A 17,264-nucleotide genomic window follows, 5' to 3' on the forward strand; every position below is an offset into this window, starting at 1 on the left:
CGCCCCCCCCCCCCGCACATCACCTGTATGGAATGGCTGCATGGAGAGGTAGAAGAAAATGCTTAATGCTGACCTTCAGACCTGAAGTCATACAAATGGCCATTTAAAGGGGGCACTGCAAGGCCATTAAATCCAGTGTCCAAAACAGGGTGGTGGGGAACTGTGCTCAGTCCAATGGCCAGGGGCCACTTGTCTGCCATCTCGGCTGTTAGCTTCCTCCTCCTCTTCCATCTCACAGTTGCCCTTGTAGAAAAGAGGATGGAGATGAAACTAGAATCAGTTAGACCTGCCTGCAATTGGCTCCATGGGGCCGCAGGTCCTTCATCACCCCCAGTAATCTATTTGTGGGGCTGGGCGCCCACAAAGTCAATGGGCAAAGTTGAAACCCTTCGTTGCGAGCACCCACAATCTTTGGCATGAGATGGCACCTATGGCTCCGGCTCCGACCTTTCATGGACACTTGCACCACCTGCTGTTGGCCTCCTGCCTTGCATCTTATCAATCTCTTATAGGTGCCAGCCACTGCTGAGTTCAGCATTGCAGATTAATTCAGTTTCTCTTCACCCACCCAACTTTCCCTCCAACAGGGTGATGCCAACAGATCCGACACCGATGAGGACAAGACATCCATCAACTTTGAGGAAGAGATTGAGAAGCTGAAGGAACTCCGTGCTTCTGGTAAGCTGGGATGCCATTCCCATGGTGGGGCACCTACAGGTCCATTAAGGTGATTGAGGTACTGCCCAACCCAACCTAGTCTGCCCTCAGCCAGCCAGCCCCTTGCTCACCTGCCTGCCTTCTAACTTACAAACACCCTAGGGGGTTTCCCTATCAGCTTTGTATGAAAATCCCCACCCCAGATTTCTACCTTTCACTGTCATAAAAATCCTCTAAGCGGTTTATGTAAAAGCAATATAAATATGATAACATTTGATTTTTAAATTCCAAAAAATGATATACAGTGGAACCTCGGTTGTCAAACGCTTTGGAAGTCAAACATTTCAGCTTTCAAATGCCAACAACCCAGAAGTGAATGCTTCCATTTTCGAACGTGCCTCAGAAGTCGAGGCGTGTTTCTCCATTTTTTCAATGGATTTTGCCGACCGGCAATTGCACCTCGGTTGTCAAACGTTTCAGAAGTCGAACGGTCTTCTGGAACGGATTACGTTCGACAACCGAGGTTCCACTGTACAGGCAAAATGTGATTGTGTATCACAAAACCAAGCAGCCGACAAAGCAATGAAAAATTAAAAGTCCTACAGAGGACATTTCAGGACATGATGAGTTCTGTTCTCCAGCTGATTCAAATTACAAACACAGATCCGTTGGGAAATGGGAACCTGTTTGCTTCCGCCATTGATTGCTGGTGAAGGCATTAGCTGTCATTGGAGAAAAGCACTCTGCGAGGAAAAGAACGTCAGATCTTCATGATGTCTAGATCCTTGGTGGTTCTCTTTTAGGGTGGGGCAATCCAATTGAGAAAGTTTTCAATGCCGCTTTTGGTCCATGTGTTTCAAGTATCCAGCTATAAGTCAGAATAGCATTGTACATCCCCAGCAGCTGTCGTACTGAGGCACCTGCTGAGAATTTGGCCGCTCTGTCCATGCCCTTGACAAGAGCTTTTTCCATCTTCCAGAGCTGAAGATGTACTCTCTCGCCGTCACCCCCAATGGCCACCTGGAGGGCAAGGGGAGCATGCCCCCGCCGATCATCATGCGCACTGCTGCCACGCCCATGCCCACCCCAAAGTGTTCCCCACACATGGACGCTGTCTACCCCTTTGCGGACTCCAGAAGAGGGAGCAACGCCTCGATCGACCCGCTGAGCTTCGACCAAAAGTCCTTGGTATTTTACAAGTGTTGCTGGTAGCTAACATTTGGGCAGAGCAGGGCGGGTGAAGGCTACTTTGCAACTGGGCACACAAAGTACTCCGGGGCCCCAGTTTTTGATTGATTGATTGCCTCTCCTCATATCCACCAACCTGGAGGGAGGTTTGCTGGATGGTGACACAGAACAGAGCTATACCTGTGGTGGGGAACGTTTTTCAGCAGAGGGGCCAAATTTCCTTCTGGGCAGCTGTCCAGGGGCTGCAAGCAAGTGGTGGGCGGAGTCAGAGCAAAAGTGGGTGGAGCAATGAATGTAAATTTTACCCAGTTGAGGCTGGTCCTTTATGGCAAATGGGGCACTGCCCCACCAAGCTCAGATTGCCCTCTGCCAGCACCCCCCTGTCTTCTAACTTACAACCAACACCGACTGCACCTGTTGGCTTCCACCACCTTCTCCTCAGTGTCAGCGTTTTATTTAGCTATTTTTATTAGATTTATAGGGACGCGGGTGGTGCTCTGGGTTAAACCACAGAGCCTAGGACTTGCTAATCAGAAGGTAGGCGGTTTGAATCCCCGTGACGGGGTGAGCTCCCATTGCTCGGTCCCTGCTCCTGCCAACCTAGCAGTTTGAAAGCACATCAAAGTGCAAGTAGATAAATAGGTACCGCTCCAGCGGGAAGGTAAACGGCATTTTTGTGTGCTGCTCTGGTTCACCAGAAGCGGCTTAGTCATGCTGGCCACATGACCCGGAAACTGTATGCTGGCTCCCTCGGCCAATAAAGTGAGATGAGTGCCGCAATCCCAGAGTCGGTCACGACTGGACCTGATGGTCAGGGGTCCCTTTACCTTTACCTATTAGATTTATAGACCACCACCCATTCATCATAAGATGAAAACACAAGGAGATAATTAAAAACAAAACAGCAAAAACAATACATTCCCCTTCCCAAAGACACGTTTAAAAGGCTATAGGATATCAGTTAGCCAAAGACCTGGTTGAAGAGGCACGTTTTCTCCTGGCGCCTAAAGATGTATCATAAAGGCGCCAGGTGAGGCTCCCTGGGGAAAGCATTCCACAGGGAGCCACCACAGAGAAGGCCTGTTCTTGCATTGCCATCCTCTGGACCTCACATGGAGGAGGCAAATGAAGAAGGGCCTCAGAGAATGATTGCAGGGTCTGAGTCGGTTCATATGGGAAGAGGCGGTCCTTGAGGTATCGTGGTCAGTCCCAAGCCGTTTAAGGCTTTGTAGGTGAAAACCAGCACTTTGAATTGGGCCCAGAAGCTAATTGGCAGCCAGTGCGGTAGGGTCAGGATCGGTGCGATATGCTCTTGCCCTTGTAGAACTCAGCAGGTGGGGAGGTTGTGAACAGGGAAGTCGGGGGGGGGATGGAAAAGCAGAAAAAGACATCACTACATCATTAGCTGTAGTCATTCACAAAAGCACAGACATCCTGTCATTGATAAGCCAGCTAACTGTAGGGTTTAGGAAGCCAGACCTATGGAGGGCACGTCTATGAATGGCTACTAACCCTGGTGTCTATGCTATGCAGTTGGAGCAAGCAATACTTCTGAAAACCAGCTTCTGCAAACCACAGAAGAGGAGACGGATCTTGTACTTGCAGGTTTCCCAGAAGAGACATCTGGCTGGCCACTGTGAGAACAGGATGCTGGACAAGATGGGCCACTGGCCTGATCCTGCAGCCTGTTCTTAATTTCTTCCTTCCACCCTGTTTCCACAGGATGTGGCCAAGCAGCAAGCCTGAGCACAACTGCGCTCTTCCCAGTTGTCACACCCAGAAGCTGGCCTTCAGAGGTGGACCATCGACATCATGACTAGTGGCCAACAACCTTTCCCTCCGTGGAATAGCCTTATCGTCCATGGCTCACAGCCAGGTTGTCGTTGGCTACTTGCCATGATGGCATCCCCTGCCCTGCCCTGGGCTGCTTGCCTTCTTCTGGCCGGGGGTGGGGAAACTGTGACCCTCCATCTATCACCGGACGCACATACCGTATTTTTCGCTCCATAAGACGCACCTAGTTTTTAGAGGAGGAATGCAAGAAAAAAATATTCTTTAAAGGGAGCGCTGAGCAGAGTCTGTATGCATCCCAACAGTGTGACGCGGCAGCTAAAAAAGCCAATGCAATTCTGGGCTGCATCAATAGGAGTATAGCATCTAGATCAAGGGAAGTAATAGTGCCACTGTATTCTGCTCTGGTCAGACCTCACCTGGAGTACTGTGTCCAGTTCTGGGCACCACAATTCAAGAAGGACACTGACAAACTGGAACGTGTCCAGAGGAGGGCAACCAAAATGGTCAAAGGCCTGGAAATGATGCCTTATGAGGAACGGCTAAGGGAGCTGGGCATGTTTAGCCTGGAGAAGACGAGGTTAAGGGGTGATATGATAGCCATGTTCAAATATATAAAAGGATGTCACATAGAGGAGGGAGAAAGGTTGTTTTCTGCTGCTCCAGAGAAGCGGACACGGAGCAATGGATGCAAACTACAAGAAAGAAGATTCCACCTAAACATTAGGAAGAACTTCCTGACAGTAAGAGCTGTTCGACAGTGGAATTTGCTGCCAAGGAGTGTGGTGGAGTCTCCTACTTTGGAGGTCTTTAAGCAGAGGCTTGACAACCATATGTCAGGAGTGCTCTGATGGTGTTTCCTGCTTGGCAGGGGGTTGGACTCGATGGCCCTTGTGGTCTCTTCCAACTCTATGATTCTATGATTCTATGATCCCAGGCTCTGCTCAGCGCTCCCTTTCACGAGCCGCGAGGAGTGTGTGTGTGGCACTTGCAGGCTTTTCCCCAAGGAGGGAGAAGGGCTGCCCTTCTCCCTCCTCTGGGAAAAGCCCCCAAGAGCCGCACACACGCTCCACGCGGCTTTTAAAAGGAGCGCAGCTCTTGTGGGCTTTTGCATGAGGTGGGGGAAGGGGCTGAGGGGCTGCCCTCTGTCCCTTCCCCTACCTCCCACAAAAGCCAGGGATAGCCGCGCAAAGCCTCCTCAGGGCAGCGAGATGAAGGCTCCCTGTGCCCTGAAGAGGCTTCACACGGCTAAGCCAGAAGCTAGAACAGCAAGAGGGAGCGCTGCGCAGTGATCCCTCTCGCTGTCCTGGCTTCTGGCTTAGCTGTGCAGCCTGCATTCACTCCATAAGACGCACACACATTTCACCTTACTTTTTAGGAGGGGGAAAGTGTGTCTTATAGAGCGAAAAATACGGTAATCCCTGTCCATGCTAGGAGGAGCTGATGGGTGCTGGAGTCCGCCTGGAGAATGCCAGGCTCCCCAGCCCTTTCTTCTGGCAGCTCTGACCTGCTCCCCGCCCTCTCTCAGTCCAGCCTCCGCAGCTCGCCCTGCGCCAACTGGGGCACCAGCAGCAACTGGGGCAGCCGCCGGTCCAGCTGGAACAGCCTCGGGCGGGCTCCCAGCCTGAAGAAGAAGAGTCAATGCGGGGAGCGCGAGTCCCTGCTCTCGGGGGAAGGAAAAGGCAGCACCGACGATGAGGCGGAGGATGCCAAGCTAAGCGCCGTCAGCCGGCCCCCCTTGCACCGCCGGGCAGAGTCTCTGGACTGCAGAGGTGCCCTGGAGATGCCTGAACTCCTCCATGTCCCCGGGGTGCGCCACCACCCCTTGAACATCAGCCCTGTGGCAATGTTGCCCGCCGAGTACCAGGACTGCAATGGCAAGATGCTCCACGTGCCCAGCGAGTTCTACCTGCACGTAGATGGGCACAAGGACGACACGCTTGACTACGATGACGACATGGAGGACGTAAGTCAGAACCGGCGAACGGAAGGCAGCACCTACTGACTCGCCAGTGACCCTTAATGTACACAGGGGGGTCTATTTTATTATTTACTTACAACCCGAGGTCCCCAAAGGTTGTTGAACTACAAATCCTACCATCCTTGACCACTAGTCCTGCCCACCTAGAGATGATGGGAGTTGTAGTCCAACAATATCTGAGGACCCCAGGTTGAGAATGGCTGGCTTATTTCATTCATACCCCAATCGTGCAACAATAAAACTGCTACCACATTTGCAAGGCTAATCAGGATCTGGCCTTGCCAATCCCCCTCCATGTCTAAACCACTGAGCCTCTTGGGCTTGCCAGTCGGAAGGTCGGCGGTTTGAATCCCTGCGATGGGGTGAGCTCCCGTTGCTCCGTCCCAGCTTCTGCCAACCTAGCAGTTCGAAAGCACACCAGTGCGAGTAGATAAATGGGTACCATTGCAGTGGGAAGGTAAATGGTGTTTCCGTGCACTCTGGCTCTCGTTATGGTGTCCTGTTGCACCAGAAGCAGTTTATTCATGCTGACCACATGACCTGGAAAGCTGTCTGTGGACAAGCACCGGCTCCCTCGGCCTGAAAGCAAGATGAGCATCACATCCCCATAGTCGCTTTGACTGGACCTAATTGTCCAGGGATCCTTTACCTTTACCTCCATGTCAAAGTACTGTCACAGCCCACCTGGTATGAAGAGTTGGACCACCCTGATGTAGTCTTTATAGATCTATAGACTTCATTGATCCACAGCCTGGTCTGCATAGATTCAGGACCCACACCAAAACAGCCATGTGGGGTCCAGGCGGGAGGGTTGGAGATGGGCCGTTCGACTGGATCAGGTCAATGAAGGGGTCCTTCTGAGCCCTTGGGGCCTTCAGCCAATGCCCAGCTCAGCTGACAGCTGGCACCCTTTGCTCAAGAAAGTGGGCGTCAAATGTGAAAGATTGGGAAATGCCTTATTTTCTCGTTTCATTTATATCCTGCCTTTCCTCCAAAGAGCTCCAGGCCGCTTAAAGGAATGATATAATAAAAGTCTTGTTTTCCATCCAGAGTTACTGCTATAGGATTCGTAAGGCCCTGGAGCCCTACAAGCCAGAGTGGTGCAAGACTCATGAGGACTGGTCACTCTATTTGTTTTCACCTCAGAATCGGTAAGAGCGCCTCAGCAGGGATGGGAGAATCTCCTCTCCTCCCCCTGCTCCAAATCCAGATATAACTTATTTACAGTCCAGCGACCATAATCAGACACTATCCCCATTAAGTTCATTGAAATTGGCGGACATAAGTTAGTCATCTTCATTAATTTCATTGAGCCTGCTCTAACTACCAATGGCTAACCCCCTATAAAAGGTACATAATATGAAACTACATCAGTTCATTAAAAGGCAAATGTCTTCTAAAAGTCTGGTAGTTGTTGTTCTCTTTGACATCTGGTGGGAGAGTGTTCCACAGGGCGGGTGCCACTACCAAGAAGGCCCTCTGTCTGGTTCCCTGTAACCTCACTTCTCGCAGTGAGGGAACCGCCATAAAGCCCTCGGCGCTGGACCTCAGTGTCCGGGTAGAACAATGGGGGTGGAGACGCTCCTTCAGGTATACTGGACCGAGGCCGTTTAGGGCTTTAAAGGTCAGCACCAACACTTTGAATTGTGCTCGGAAACAACAAGAGTGGTAAGCAGTTGTGCTCTCGTCTTCAAGGCTTCGGGCCAACTGCCAGAAGGTCATCGCGCACAAGATGTTTGACCACATCGTTCTCGTCTTCATCTTCCTCAACTGCATCACCATCGCGCTGGAGAGGCCGGATATCGACCCCAATAGCACGGTGAGCACCAGAAAGTGCCCCAATCGCTGGGAGATCGGATGCTAAGAACCACTTACTTTGCAGCCTGCAAACTTTAAGCGGAAGGAGGGAGAAGGGTCATGTGATTGACTACAAGTCCCATCATCCCTGACCATTGGGTCATGCTGGCTGGGAACAATGGGAGTTGGAGCCCAACAACATATGAGCACCATGATCCCTGCCCATTCCTGCATATCCTCTGACATTTATCCAATGTAAATAGGAACATCCCATTCCATAATGATCATTTTACTATTTATACCCCATGCATCTTACTGCGTTGCCCCAGCCACTCTGGGCAGCTTCCAACATATAGAAAAACATAATAAAACATTATTTTTTTAAATTAAAACAACAACAACAACTTCCCTATACAAGATTGCTTTCAGACAGCTCTGGAGTCAGATAACTCCATACCCTCCAACATTTCTCCAATGAAAATAGGGGCATCCTAAGGAAAAGTGGAAAGGACGCGGGTGGCTCTGTGGGTTAAACCACAGAGCCTAGGGCTTGCCGATCAGAAGGTCGGCAGTTCGAATCCCCGCGACGAGGTGAGCTCCCGTTGCTCAGTCCCTGCTCCTGCCAACCTAGCACCTTGGTTTTCGAGCATCTCAGAAGCTGAACATTTTGGGACCCAAACGCCAAAAACCCGGAAGTAAATGTTTCCATTTTCAAATATGCCTTGGAAGTCGAATGGCTTCCGCTATGTGTTTTTCTATTTTCTCCATTGAACTTGTAGCTAGCCCTTTGAGCCTTGGTTTTTGAACGTTTTGGAAATCGAACGGTCTTCTGGAACAGATTATGTTCGAGAACCGAGGTACCACTGTATATATATCTGCCCTGAGTGTAACCACATGGCATTGTGGATTGAGCAGTCTGCCCACTCGCTCATACCTTTTCTCCCTCCCTCCATTATTATTATTATTTTACAGGAGCGGATATTCTTGAGCATCTCCAACTACATTTTCACTGCCATCTTTGTCGCCGAGATGATGGTCAAGGTAAAGCTGAACCAGGAGGCATGCAGAAAAGAAACCATCAGAGCTTGGTCCTGGTCTTATTTCCGCTATATGCATGTACAGTGAAAGGCAATCTACCCATTACGCAGAATGTAGAATTGTAGAATTGTAGTGTGCACCACTTTAGCTTATGAAGAGAGATTTCATATTTCTGTTAAATATGCTGCCTTGTGGCAAAGAGGTAAATATCCCTCCCTGCAGGGCATAATCCAGCACAAAGGATCATAGAATTGTAAAGCTGCGAGGGACCACAATGGTCATCTAGTCCAACCCCCTGCAGTGGAGGAATATTTTGCCCAATGTGGGGCTCGAACTCACAACACTAAGATTAAGAGTCTCATGCTCTACCAACTGAGCTATTCCAGTCAGGTGAGAGTGATGCTGATGCATGAGGGGGGATTTCAAAAATATGAGCCCACTACAGTCTGAAGTGGCATAGTCCTGAAATCTATTACCTTTGTTAGTAATGGTCATTATGTTGCAATTAAAAAAAAGAGGTTGCTTAGCAACCAAACATAATGGCATGATCTTTGATGAGGTAGAACATGGTCCGATTGGCTATGTGGACCTGAGGGAGTTTCCCCTGTGTATATTGAGCTGAATGTCTTCCTGCCCTGTACAAGGCTGAAAGAAAGAAAACCCTCTCCATTCCTTCCTCCTCAAATTATACGCTGTTTCGTTCAGTTTTCCTCTGTAAAGTGTTGTCAGTTCTTAAGGAAGGAATCTAACATCTTAGTCTACCACTGGGGATTGGTGGTGGGAAGACAATGAGTGGTCAGAGAGGGAGAAGACTGAGAAGATGAGATGTTGGAAGGTCACAGCACTCAGCGAGCGAGGGGAATCTGTGGCAGAGAGAAGTCCAAAATCAGAGGCAGAAGCAGGAGAGGAGGGAGGCCAAGAGATGAGTCTGGATGGCAAAGAGCCACAAGTGTCTCCCCCTCCTGCTGCAACAAGCTCCCCTCCCCGCTTGTCTCCCAGAACCAGAAGAGGCATGAAAAGGGCAGAGGAGAGGGTTGGCTTCACACAGGCGCAGTCTCTGATTGCTTGGGGGGAAACCCTGCAGAGGAAGGAACTTAGATGGCGGTGGGGAAGCAGGGACTTTCAGTCTCAGCAACAGATCCATGGGTCAAGACCGACCAGGGATGAGCTGCTGTGCTCATTAGACCTGACACTCCTCCAGCTATGTGCAGATACCGTTCTTGCTAATGAAGAGCTTTCTCCAATGTGCACAGTGTGATTTACTGCCGGCCTGCTCCTGTTACCTGGATGGGTTGCAAGGAAGAAGGTAGGCATGCAAGGTCTGGCTGAGGTTAGACTGAGGATGTTAGGGCAGTGCCCCATTTGCCCGAAAGGAGTCCCTATCAGAAAGCTTCCGATGTACCAAGATTCTGTACGATGGGAGAATCAGCCAAGCTATTATTTAGGATTCTTAAGCCTCACCATCTTCTCTGCCTTCAGGTCGTGGCCCTTGGCTTTTTCTCCGGGGAAAACACCTATCTCCAGAGCAGCTGGAACGTCCTGGACGGAATCCTCGTCTTCGTGTCTATCATCGACATCATCGTTTCCATGGCGTCGGCAGGCGGGGCTAAGATCCTGGGGATCCTTCGCGTACTTCGGCTGCTGCGTACTTTAAGACCCTTACGGTATTTTCCTTTCCCCTCTGCAGAAGCTCCTGTTAGGGCTAACTGATTTCCCACTCATGATGGGGAGAAGGGGGAAATCAGTGTGTCAAAGGGACCGTTTTGATCTCAAGCATTGCCCCAGGGAGAAAAGATTAGACACTTCCTCTCCCAGAATTGCGAGCAAATTTAAGAAAACAAGAAGAGTTATCCTGGATAGTCCAGAAGCCCATCTAAATGAACATCCAGGAAGCCTGCTCTCGAGACATGATATCTAGCAACTTTTTTGTGTGTGGTAGACTGCTTCTGTACATGGAGGCTTGCGAATGGAGTTTGCAGCCCCGTGCCAAGAGTGCCTTTCAATAAGAAGAAAATGGGGAGACCAATCTTGGGACATGTGCATTACACCTAGTGTGGTTTTGGAGGGGGCGTTCTAAGCCATGTTTCCAATCTTTAGCCACAAGAGGAACCAACATGGTGCTCTTAGACCAGGGGTCAGCAACGTGCAACCCATGGGCCAGATCCAGCCCACAAAGACCATTTTACCGGCCCACGAGCCATCCCCGAACCGAGCCATCTGCTTGGCAAGTCCCAACTGCGCTACACTAAACCGGCGCAGTGCGGTGCGGGGACTCGCCGAGCGGTGCCAGAAATCGCATCTGCACATGCACAGATACCGGAAATCGCTTCTGCACATGCCCAGATGCCAAAAAACGCTTCTGCGCAGGTGCGATTTTCGGTGTCTGGGCATGTGCAGAAGCGATTTCCTGCGCCATGGACATGCGCAGACGCGATTTTCAGTGGAGGTCATCCGTGGGAGTGATCCGGCCCATGGCTAATAAGCCTTGCTGACCCTGTCTTAGACTGTGGCTCCCGGCCAGCCCTGCCAGCATGGCCAGAGGTCAGGGACGATGGGAGTTTGTGTCCAACAGCACCAGATAGACTACTCTTCTTTTGGAGACCCGGAAGCCCATCAAGGCATTGTTTGGGTCCGTACCTGATGGTCAGAGCATCCGCTTTCCATCCAGGTGGTCCCGGGTTCAGCATCTCTAGGTTTGGGCTGGGCATCTGTCCTGCCTGAAACTCTGGGGAGCAGACAAACTGGACTCAGTGGACCGCAAAATCTGGCTTGCCTTAAGGCATCTTCCTGCATCTTTGGAGAAGAGCAGTTACTCCATGGTGTGTAAGATCTGCTTTCCCAGTCCTGGGCTCCATCCCAGACTCCAGGTAGGGCAGGGGATTGTCCTCTGCCTGAAACCCTGGACAGCTGCTGCCAGTCAGTGTAGACAATACCAGCTCAGTATAAGGCACGTTCCCAAAAGCCAGGTTGGCACATTCTGGGTCATCCATCATTTCCAAACTGTCTTGAGCAAAGCATCGGCACAGCTGTCAAGGAAAAGCACCGTGTGCTTCACTGTTTATCTTCTAAAGCAGAAAAGGTTCTCCAAAGGGCAACCACTGCGATTGAGGGAAATATAGAGACTCCCCTATTAGAAAAAGCTGCAGTGTGTGGGACTTTCCAGCTTAGAGAAAAAGCGAGTTACGAGGCGACATGATAGAAATTTATCAATTTATGGATGGCATGGAGAAAGTGGATAGAGATAAGCTTTCATCCCTCTCGCAAAACACTAGAACTCTTGGACGCTAAAAGATTCAGGAAGGATTGAACTAGAGACTTCTACATGCGGCGCATTGTTAATCTGTGGAACTGGCCCCCTCAGGAGGGCAGCGACGGACACAGACTTCGAAAGAGACTTAGACAAATTCATGAATAGGGGTATCGATGGCTACTAGCCTCAATGGCTCAGCACTCCCTCTAAACATGGAGGCAGCAATGTTTCTGAGTAACAGTTGCTAAAAACCGCAGGAGGGGAGATACGTCTTGTGTTCGAATCCTGAATTCAGGTTTCCCTTGGGAATCTGGTTGGTCCCTGTGGGAACAGGATGCTAGACTAAATTGGCCATTGGCCTGATCCCGCAAGCTCTTCTTACATTCTTACAATGGATTTCTTACATTCTTACAATGGATTTATATTTGAGTATATTCTTTATACCCTGTCGTCTCCCCTGATGGGACAGCTTACGATTAAAAACAAGAACCACTGAAAACATAGAAAAAAACAACCATTTTAAAAAAAAGTTGAATATTGATAGAATTAAAATTATATATAAAATATATTAAAACCGTACCGATAATTGCAATAGGTATAGGACAGGCTTCCTCAACTTTGGCCCTCCAGATGTGTTTGGTCTACAACTCCCATGATCCCTGGCTAGCAGGACCAGTGGTCAGGGATGATGGGAATTGTAGTCTCAAAACATCTGGATGTGGGAATTGTAGTCTCGAAACATCTGGGGGGCTGAGGTTGTGGAAGCCTGGTATAGGGTGTCAAACAGATGAACCAAAAGCCTGGTTAAAAAGGAACGTTTTTGCCTGGTGCCTAAAGTGTATAATGAAGGCGCCAGGCGAACTTCCCTGGGGAGAGCATTCCACAGACGGGGAGCCACTGCAGAGAAGGCCCCGTTCTGGTGTTGCTACCTTCCGGACCTCTCGAGGAGTAGGCGCACAAAGGAGGGCCTCAGAAGATGATCTCAGAAGATGAGCCAGTGTGGTGTAGTGGTTAAGAGCGGTAGTCTCGTAATCTGGTGAACCGGGTTCACGTCTCCGCTCCTCCACATGCAGCTGCTGGGTGACCTTGGGCCAGTCACACTTCTCTGAAGTCTCTCAGCCCCACTCACCTCACAGAGTGTTTGTTGTGGGGGAGGAAGGGAAAGGAGGTTGCTAGCCGCTTTGAGACTCCTTAGGGTAGTGATAAAGCGGGATATCAAATCCAAACTCTTCTTCTTCAGGGCAGTCCTGAGGTATTGCAGTCCTGAGCTGTTTAAGGCTTTATAGGTCAAAAACAACACTTTGAATTGGGCCTGGAAACTAATTGGTAGCCAGGGCAGTCGGACCAGGATCGGTGTAATATGCTCAAACTGTCTTGCTTCAGTGAGCAACTTGGCCGCTGAATTCTACACCAGCTGAAGTTTCTGAACCATCTTCAGAGGCAGCCCTATGTATAAGCCATGACAGTAATCTAACCTTGAGGTTAGATTCTCAAGGAAGGAGCGCAGCCAGCACACTAGCTTTAACCATGCAAATGCAATCCTGCCCACCCCAGAGACCTGAGCAAATGCTCTTCTTTGCGGCTCGATGAGCACATGTTCCTGCAGAGAAACCAGATTCAAGTTCCCCTCCACCACCCCACCATCCATACAATTAACCTTCCCGTGCAAGCAGAAAGGTTGGACATGTTTGGAGCACTGAGCATTATCAGCCTCGCACGATAAACGCTTTCTCCTTGCTTGCATTTTTCTCAGAGACGCGCATATCGGGCCGGCGGCCCCGTCATCTAAATGACATGTCAAATTGCAGAACCTCACAGTTGTTCCGGGAGGGGAGGACATGACCCCAGCATGTGGCATGTCAGCCATGGAGCACTGGGGGCGAAGGGGGGAGGACAGAGATAACAGGTGAGGAATCACATTGCCTCTGAGCAGGATTTGCATTTGAACCACAGCGGGGAACGCTTCGGGAACTCTGAGCTGACGCTTCCCGCTCAATCCCACCGAGCAGCAATTTAGCATCTTGGCAAGAGCTACAGTCAGATGACACTTCCAGTGTCTGAAGTGGAGCAAAAGGAAATGTGTGTTTCGGTTAACTGTTGAGCCATAAGCCTGGGGAGGGAGGAAGATCACTCGCTTGGGGAATTCTTGTCTGCTCTCTGCTTGGGTCTGTGGTTCCACATCAATAATAATAATGTTGTTGTTGTTTAGTCGTTTAGTCGTGTCCGACCCCATGGACCAGAGCACGCCAGGCACTCCTGTCTTCCACTGCCTCCCGCAGTTTAGTCAAACTCATGCTGGTAGCTTTGAGAACACTGTCCAACCATCTCGTCCTCTGTCATCCCCTTCTCCTTGTGCCCTCCATCTTTCCCAACATCAGGGTCTTTTCCAGGGAGTCTTCTCTTCTCATGAGGTGGCCAAAGTATTGCAGCCTCAGCTTCAGGATCTGTCCTTCCAGTGAGCACTCAGGGCTGATTTCCTTAAGAATGGATAGGTTTGATCTTCTTACAGTCCATGGGACTCTCAAGAGTCTCCTCCAGCACCATAATTCAAAAGCATCAATTCTTTGGCGATCAGCCTTCTTTATGGTCCAGCTCTCACTTCCATACATCACTACTGGGATGATAATGATAATGATAATAATGATAATAATGATAATAATAATAATAATAATAATAATAATAATAATAATAATAATAATAATAATAATTTATTTATACCCCACCCATCTGGCTGGATTTCCCCAGCCACTCTGGGCAGCTTCAACAGAATATTAAAATACAATAACCTATTAAACATTAAAAGCTTCCCTAAACAGGGCTGCCTTCAGATGTCTTCTAAAAGTCTGGTAGTTGTTTTTCTCTTTGACATCTGGTGGGAGGGTGTTCCACAGGCCGGGTGCCACTGCCAAGAAGGCCCTCTGCCTGGTTCCCTGTAACTTAGCTTCTCACAGTGAGGGAACCGCCAGAAGGCCCTCGGTGCTGGACCTCAGTATCCAGGCTGAACGATGTGGGTGGAGACGCTCCTTCAGGTATACTGGACTGAGGCTGTTTAGGGTTTAAAGGTCAGCACCAACACATCAAGGCAGGACTGTTCTTTTTCTTATCCTGGTGACACTGTACTTTCAAAGCAGTGCCATGCTATGGTTATGGCTTCTGCTAAAGAATCGTTTCATTTATTGAATTTATATACCGCCCTATACCTGGAGGTCTCAGGGCGGTTCACAAAAAAGATCACAGTGTATAAAATCAAACCAATAATCCAATAACAAACATCCCCCTCCCCAAGAAAAGAACCACATTTTAAAAGGGTATAGGATAGGCTTCCTCAACTTCGGCCCTCCAGATGTTTTTGGCCTACAACTCCCATGAACCCTAGCTAACAGGACCAGTGATCAGGGATGATGGGAATTGTAGTCTCAAAACATCTGGAGGGCCAGGTTTGTGGAAGCCTGGTATAGGATGTCAAACAGATGAACCAAAGGCCTGGTTAAAAAGGAAGGTTTTTGCCTGGTGCCTAAAGGTGTATAATGAAGGCGCCAGGCGAACTTCCCTGGGGAGAGCATTCCACAGATGGGGAGCCACTGCAGAGAAGGCCCCGTTCTTGTGTTGCCACCCTCTGGACCTCTCGAGGAAGAGGCACACGAAGGAGGGCCCAGAAGATGATCTCAGGGTCCAGGTAGATTCATATAGAAAGAGGTGGTCCTTGAGGTATTGCGGTCCTGAATCCTGGGAGCTGTAGTCTGTTAAGGGTGCTGAGAGTTGTTAGAACTACAGTTTCCTGGCAAGAGGGACTGATGCACTCTGGCATCTCCTAACAACTCTCAGCACCTTTAACAAAACTATGCTTCCCAGGATCCTTTGGGAGACGCCATAACTGTTTTAAGTGGTCTTAGAATCATAGAATCATAGAATCATAGGGTTGGAAGAGACCACAAGGGCCATCGAGTCCAACCCCCTGCCAAGCAGGAAACACCATCAGAGAACACCTGACATATGGTTGTCAAGCCTCTGCTTAAAGACCTCCAAAGTAGGAGACTCCACCACACTCCTTGGCAGCAAATTCCACTGTCAAACAGCTCTTACTGTCAGGAAGTTCTTCCTAATGTTTAGGTGGAATCTTCTTTCTTGTAGTTTGGATCCATTGCTCCGTGTCCGCTTCTCTGGAGCAGCAGAAAACAACCTTTCTCCCTCCTCTATGTGACATCCTTTTATATATTTGAACATGGCTATCATATCACCCCTTAACCTCCTCTTCTCCAGGCTAAACATGCCCAGCTCCCTTAACCGTTCCTCATAAGGCATCGTTTCCAGGCCTTTGACCATTTTGGTTGCCCTCCTCTGGACACGTTCCAGTTTGTCAGTGTCCTTCTTTAATTGTGGTGCGCAGAACTGGACACAGTACTCCAGGTGTGGTCTGACCAGAGCAGAATACAGTGGCACTATTACTTCCCTTGATCTAGATGCTATACTCCTATTGATGCAGCCCAGAATTGCATTGGCTTTTTTAGCTGCCGTGTCACACTGTTGGCTCATGTCAAGTTTGTTGTCAACCAAGACTCCTAGATCCTTTTCACATGTACTGCTCTCAAGCCAGGTGTTATGTGGTGTAGTTTCACCCTGGGCCAACAGGGGGATACTGTATATAGTTTTCACTCAGGTCTGTAGATAGTTTTCACTCAGGTCCGCGGCAGTTAGTTTAGGCGGGAACTCTGAGCTGTTGTGGTTACAATGTTGACAGCCGGCTGCCTATAAATACAGGCCGGCTGAGCTGTTCACAGTCAGTTCTATTCCAGCTTGTCTTAATAAAGAGCTACTTGAAGAAATCGCTGTGCCGGCTGCTATGTCAACCCACTACATAATACTGGCGACGAGGATGGGATGGATGGACATCAGAGCACAGCCAGATGCGGCCAGCCTCTGAACTGAGCTGAATCACAGAGCGAAATCACAGAGCGAAATCACTGAGCGAAATCACTGGGCAGAACCAATTCAGAGCTGACTGTTCTGGCTAGAGCACTGTGTTCCATCCATCGCCCTTCACGCCGGCATCGGAATCATGGCTTCACTTGTGCCTCTACCGCCGTTTGCGCCAGCCTCTGAGTCATGGGACTCCTACCTCGCTCGGTTCGACTGCTACCTCCAAGCCAACGAGCTGACAGCAGTATCAGTGGATCGGAAGCGGGGCCTATTTCTCAGCCTCTGTGGGCCTGAGGTGTTTGAGACGGCCCGAGCATTGGTTGCGCCTGAAGCAGTCCAGGCAACACCATGGGACACGATCCAAGAGAAGCTCCGCAACCACTACGCACCAAAGCCGTCCAAGATTGCTGCCCGCCATGCATTCTACCACCGGAACCAGGCAGAGGGGGAGTCAATCAACAACTACGCCACCGCCCTGCGACAGGCTGCAATGCACTGTGAGTTCCGAGACTTAGACGATGCCCTGATGGATCGAATCGTCTGCAGAGTCCGGGACATCCATCTGCAACGGCGTCTCCTAGCCAAGCCAGACCTCACGCTACAGAAAGCCATTGAGGAGGCTGTGGCCTCAGAAGCTGCTGAACG

At 49.8% G+C, this 17,264-nt stretch overlaps 1 protein-coding gene across 3 annotated transcripts in view; it reads left to right on the forward strand.

Annotated features, from left to right (window-relative positions):
* Positions 1-17,264, forward strand: part of CACNA1H (calcium voltage-gated channel subunit alpha1 H) — a 398,455-nt gene that overhangs the window by 333,506 nt on the left and 47,685 nt on the right. For all 3 annotated transcript variants that reach the window (XM_081169320.1, XM_081169322.1, XM_081169321.1), the window contains exons 15-21: positions 588-678; positions 1,637-1,845; positions 5,165-5,602; positions 6,668-6,768; positions 7,313-7,436; positions 8,387-8,455; positions 9,932-10,116. In XM_081169320.1, coding sequence (XP_081025446.1) covers positions 588-678; positions 1,637-1,845; positions 5,165-5,602; positions 6,668-6,768; positions 7,313-7,436; positions 8,387-8,455; positions 9,932-10,116 — 1,217 coding nt within the window. The remainder of the gene's footprint in view (positions 1-587; positions 679-1,636; positions 1,846-5,164; positions 5,603-6,667; positions 6,769-7,312; positions 7,437-8,386; positions 8,456-9,931; positions 10,117-17,264) is intronic.

This window comes from Podarcis bocagei (genome assembly GCF_964188305.1).
Source record: "Podarcis bocagei genome assembly, chromosome: 14".
Lineage (NCBI taxonomy): Eukaryota > Metazoa > Chordata > Lepidosauria > Squamata > Lacertidae > Podarcis > Podarcis bocagei.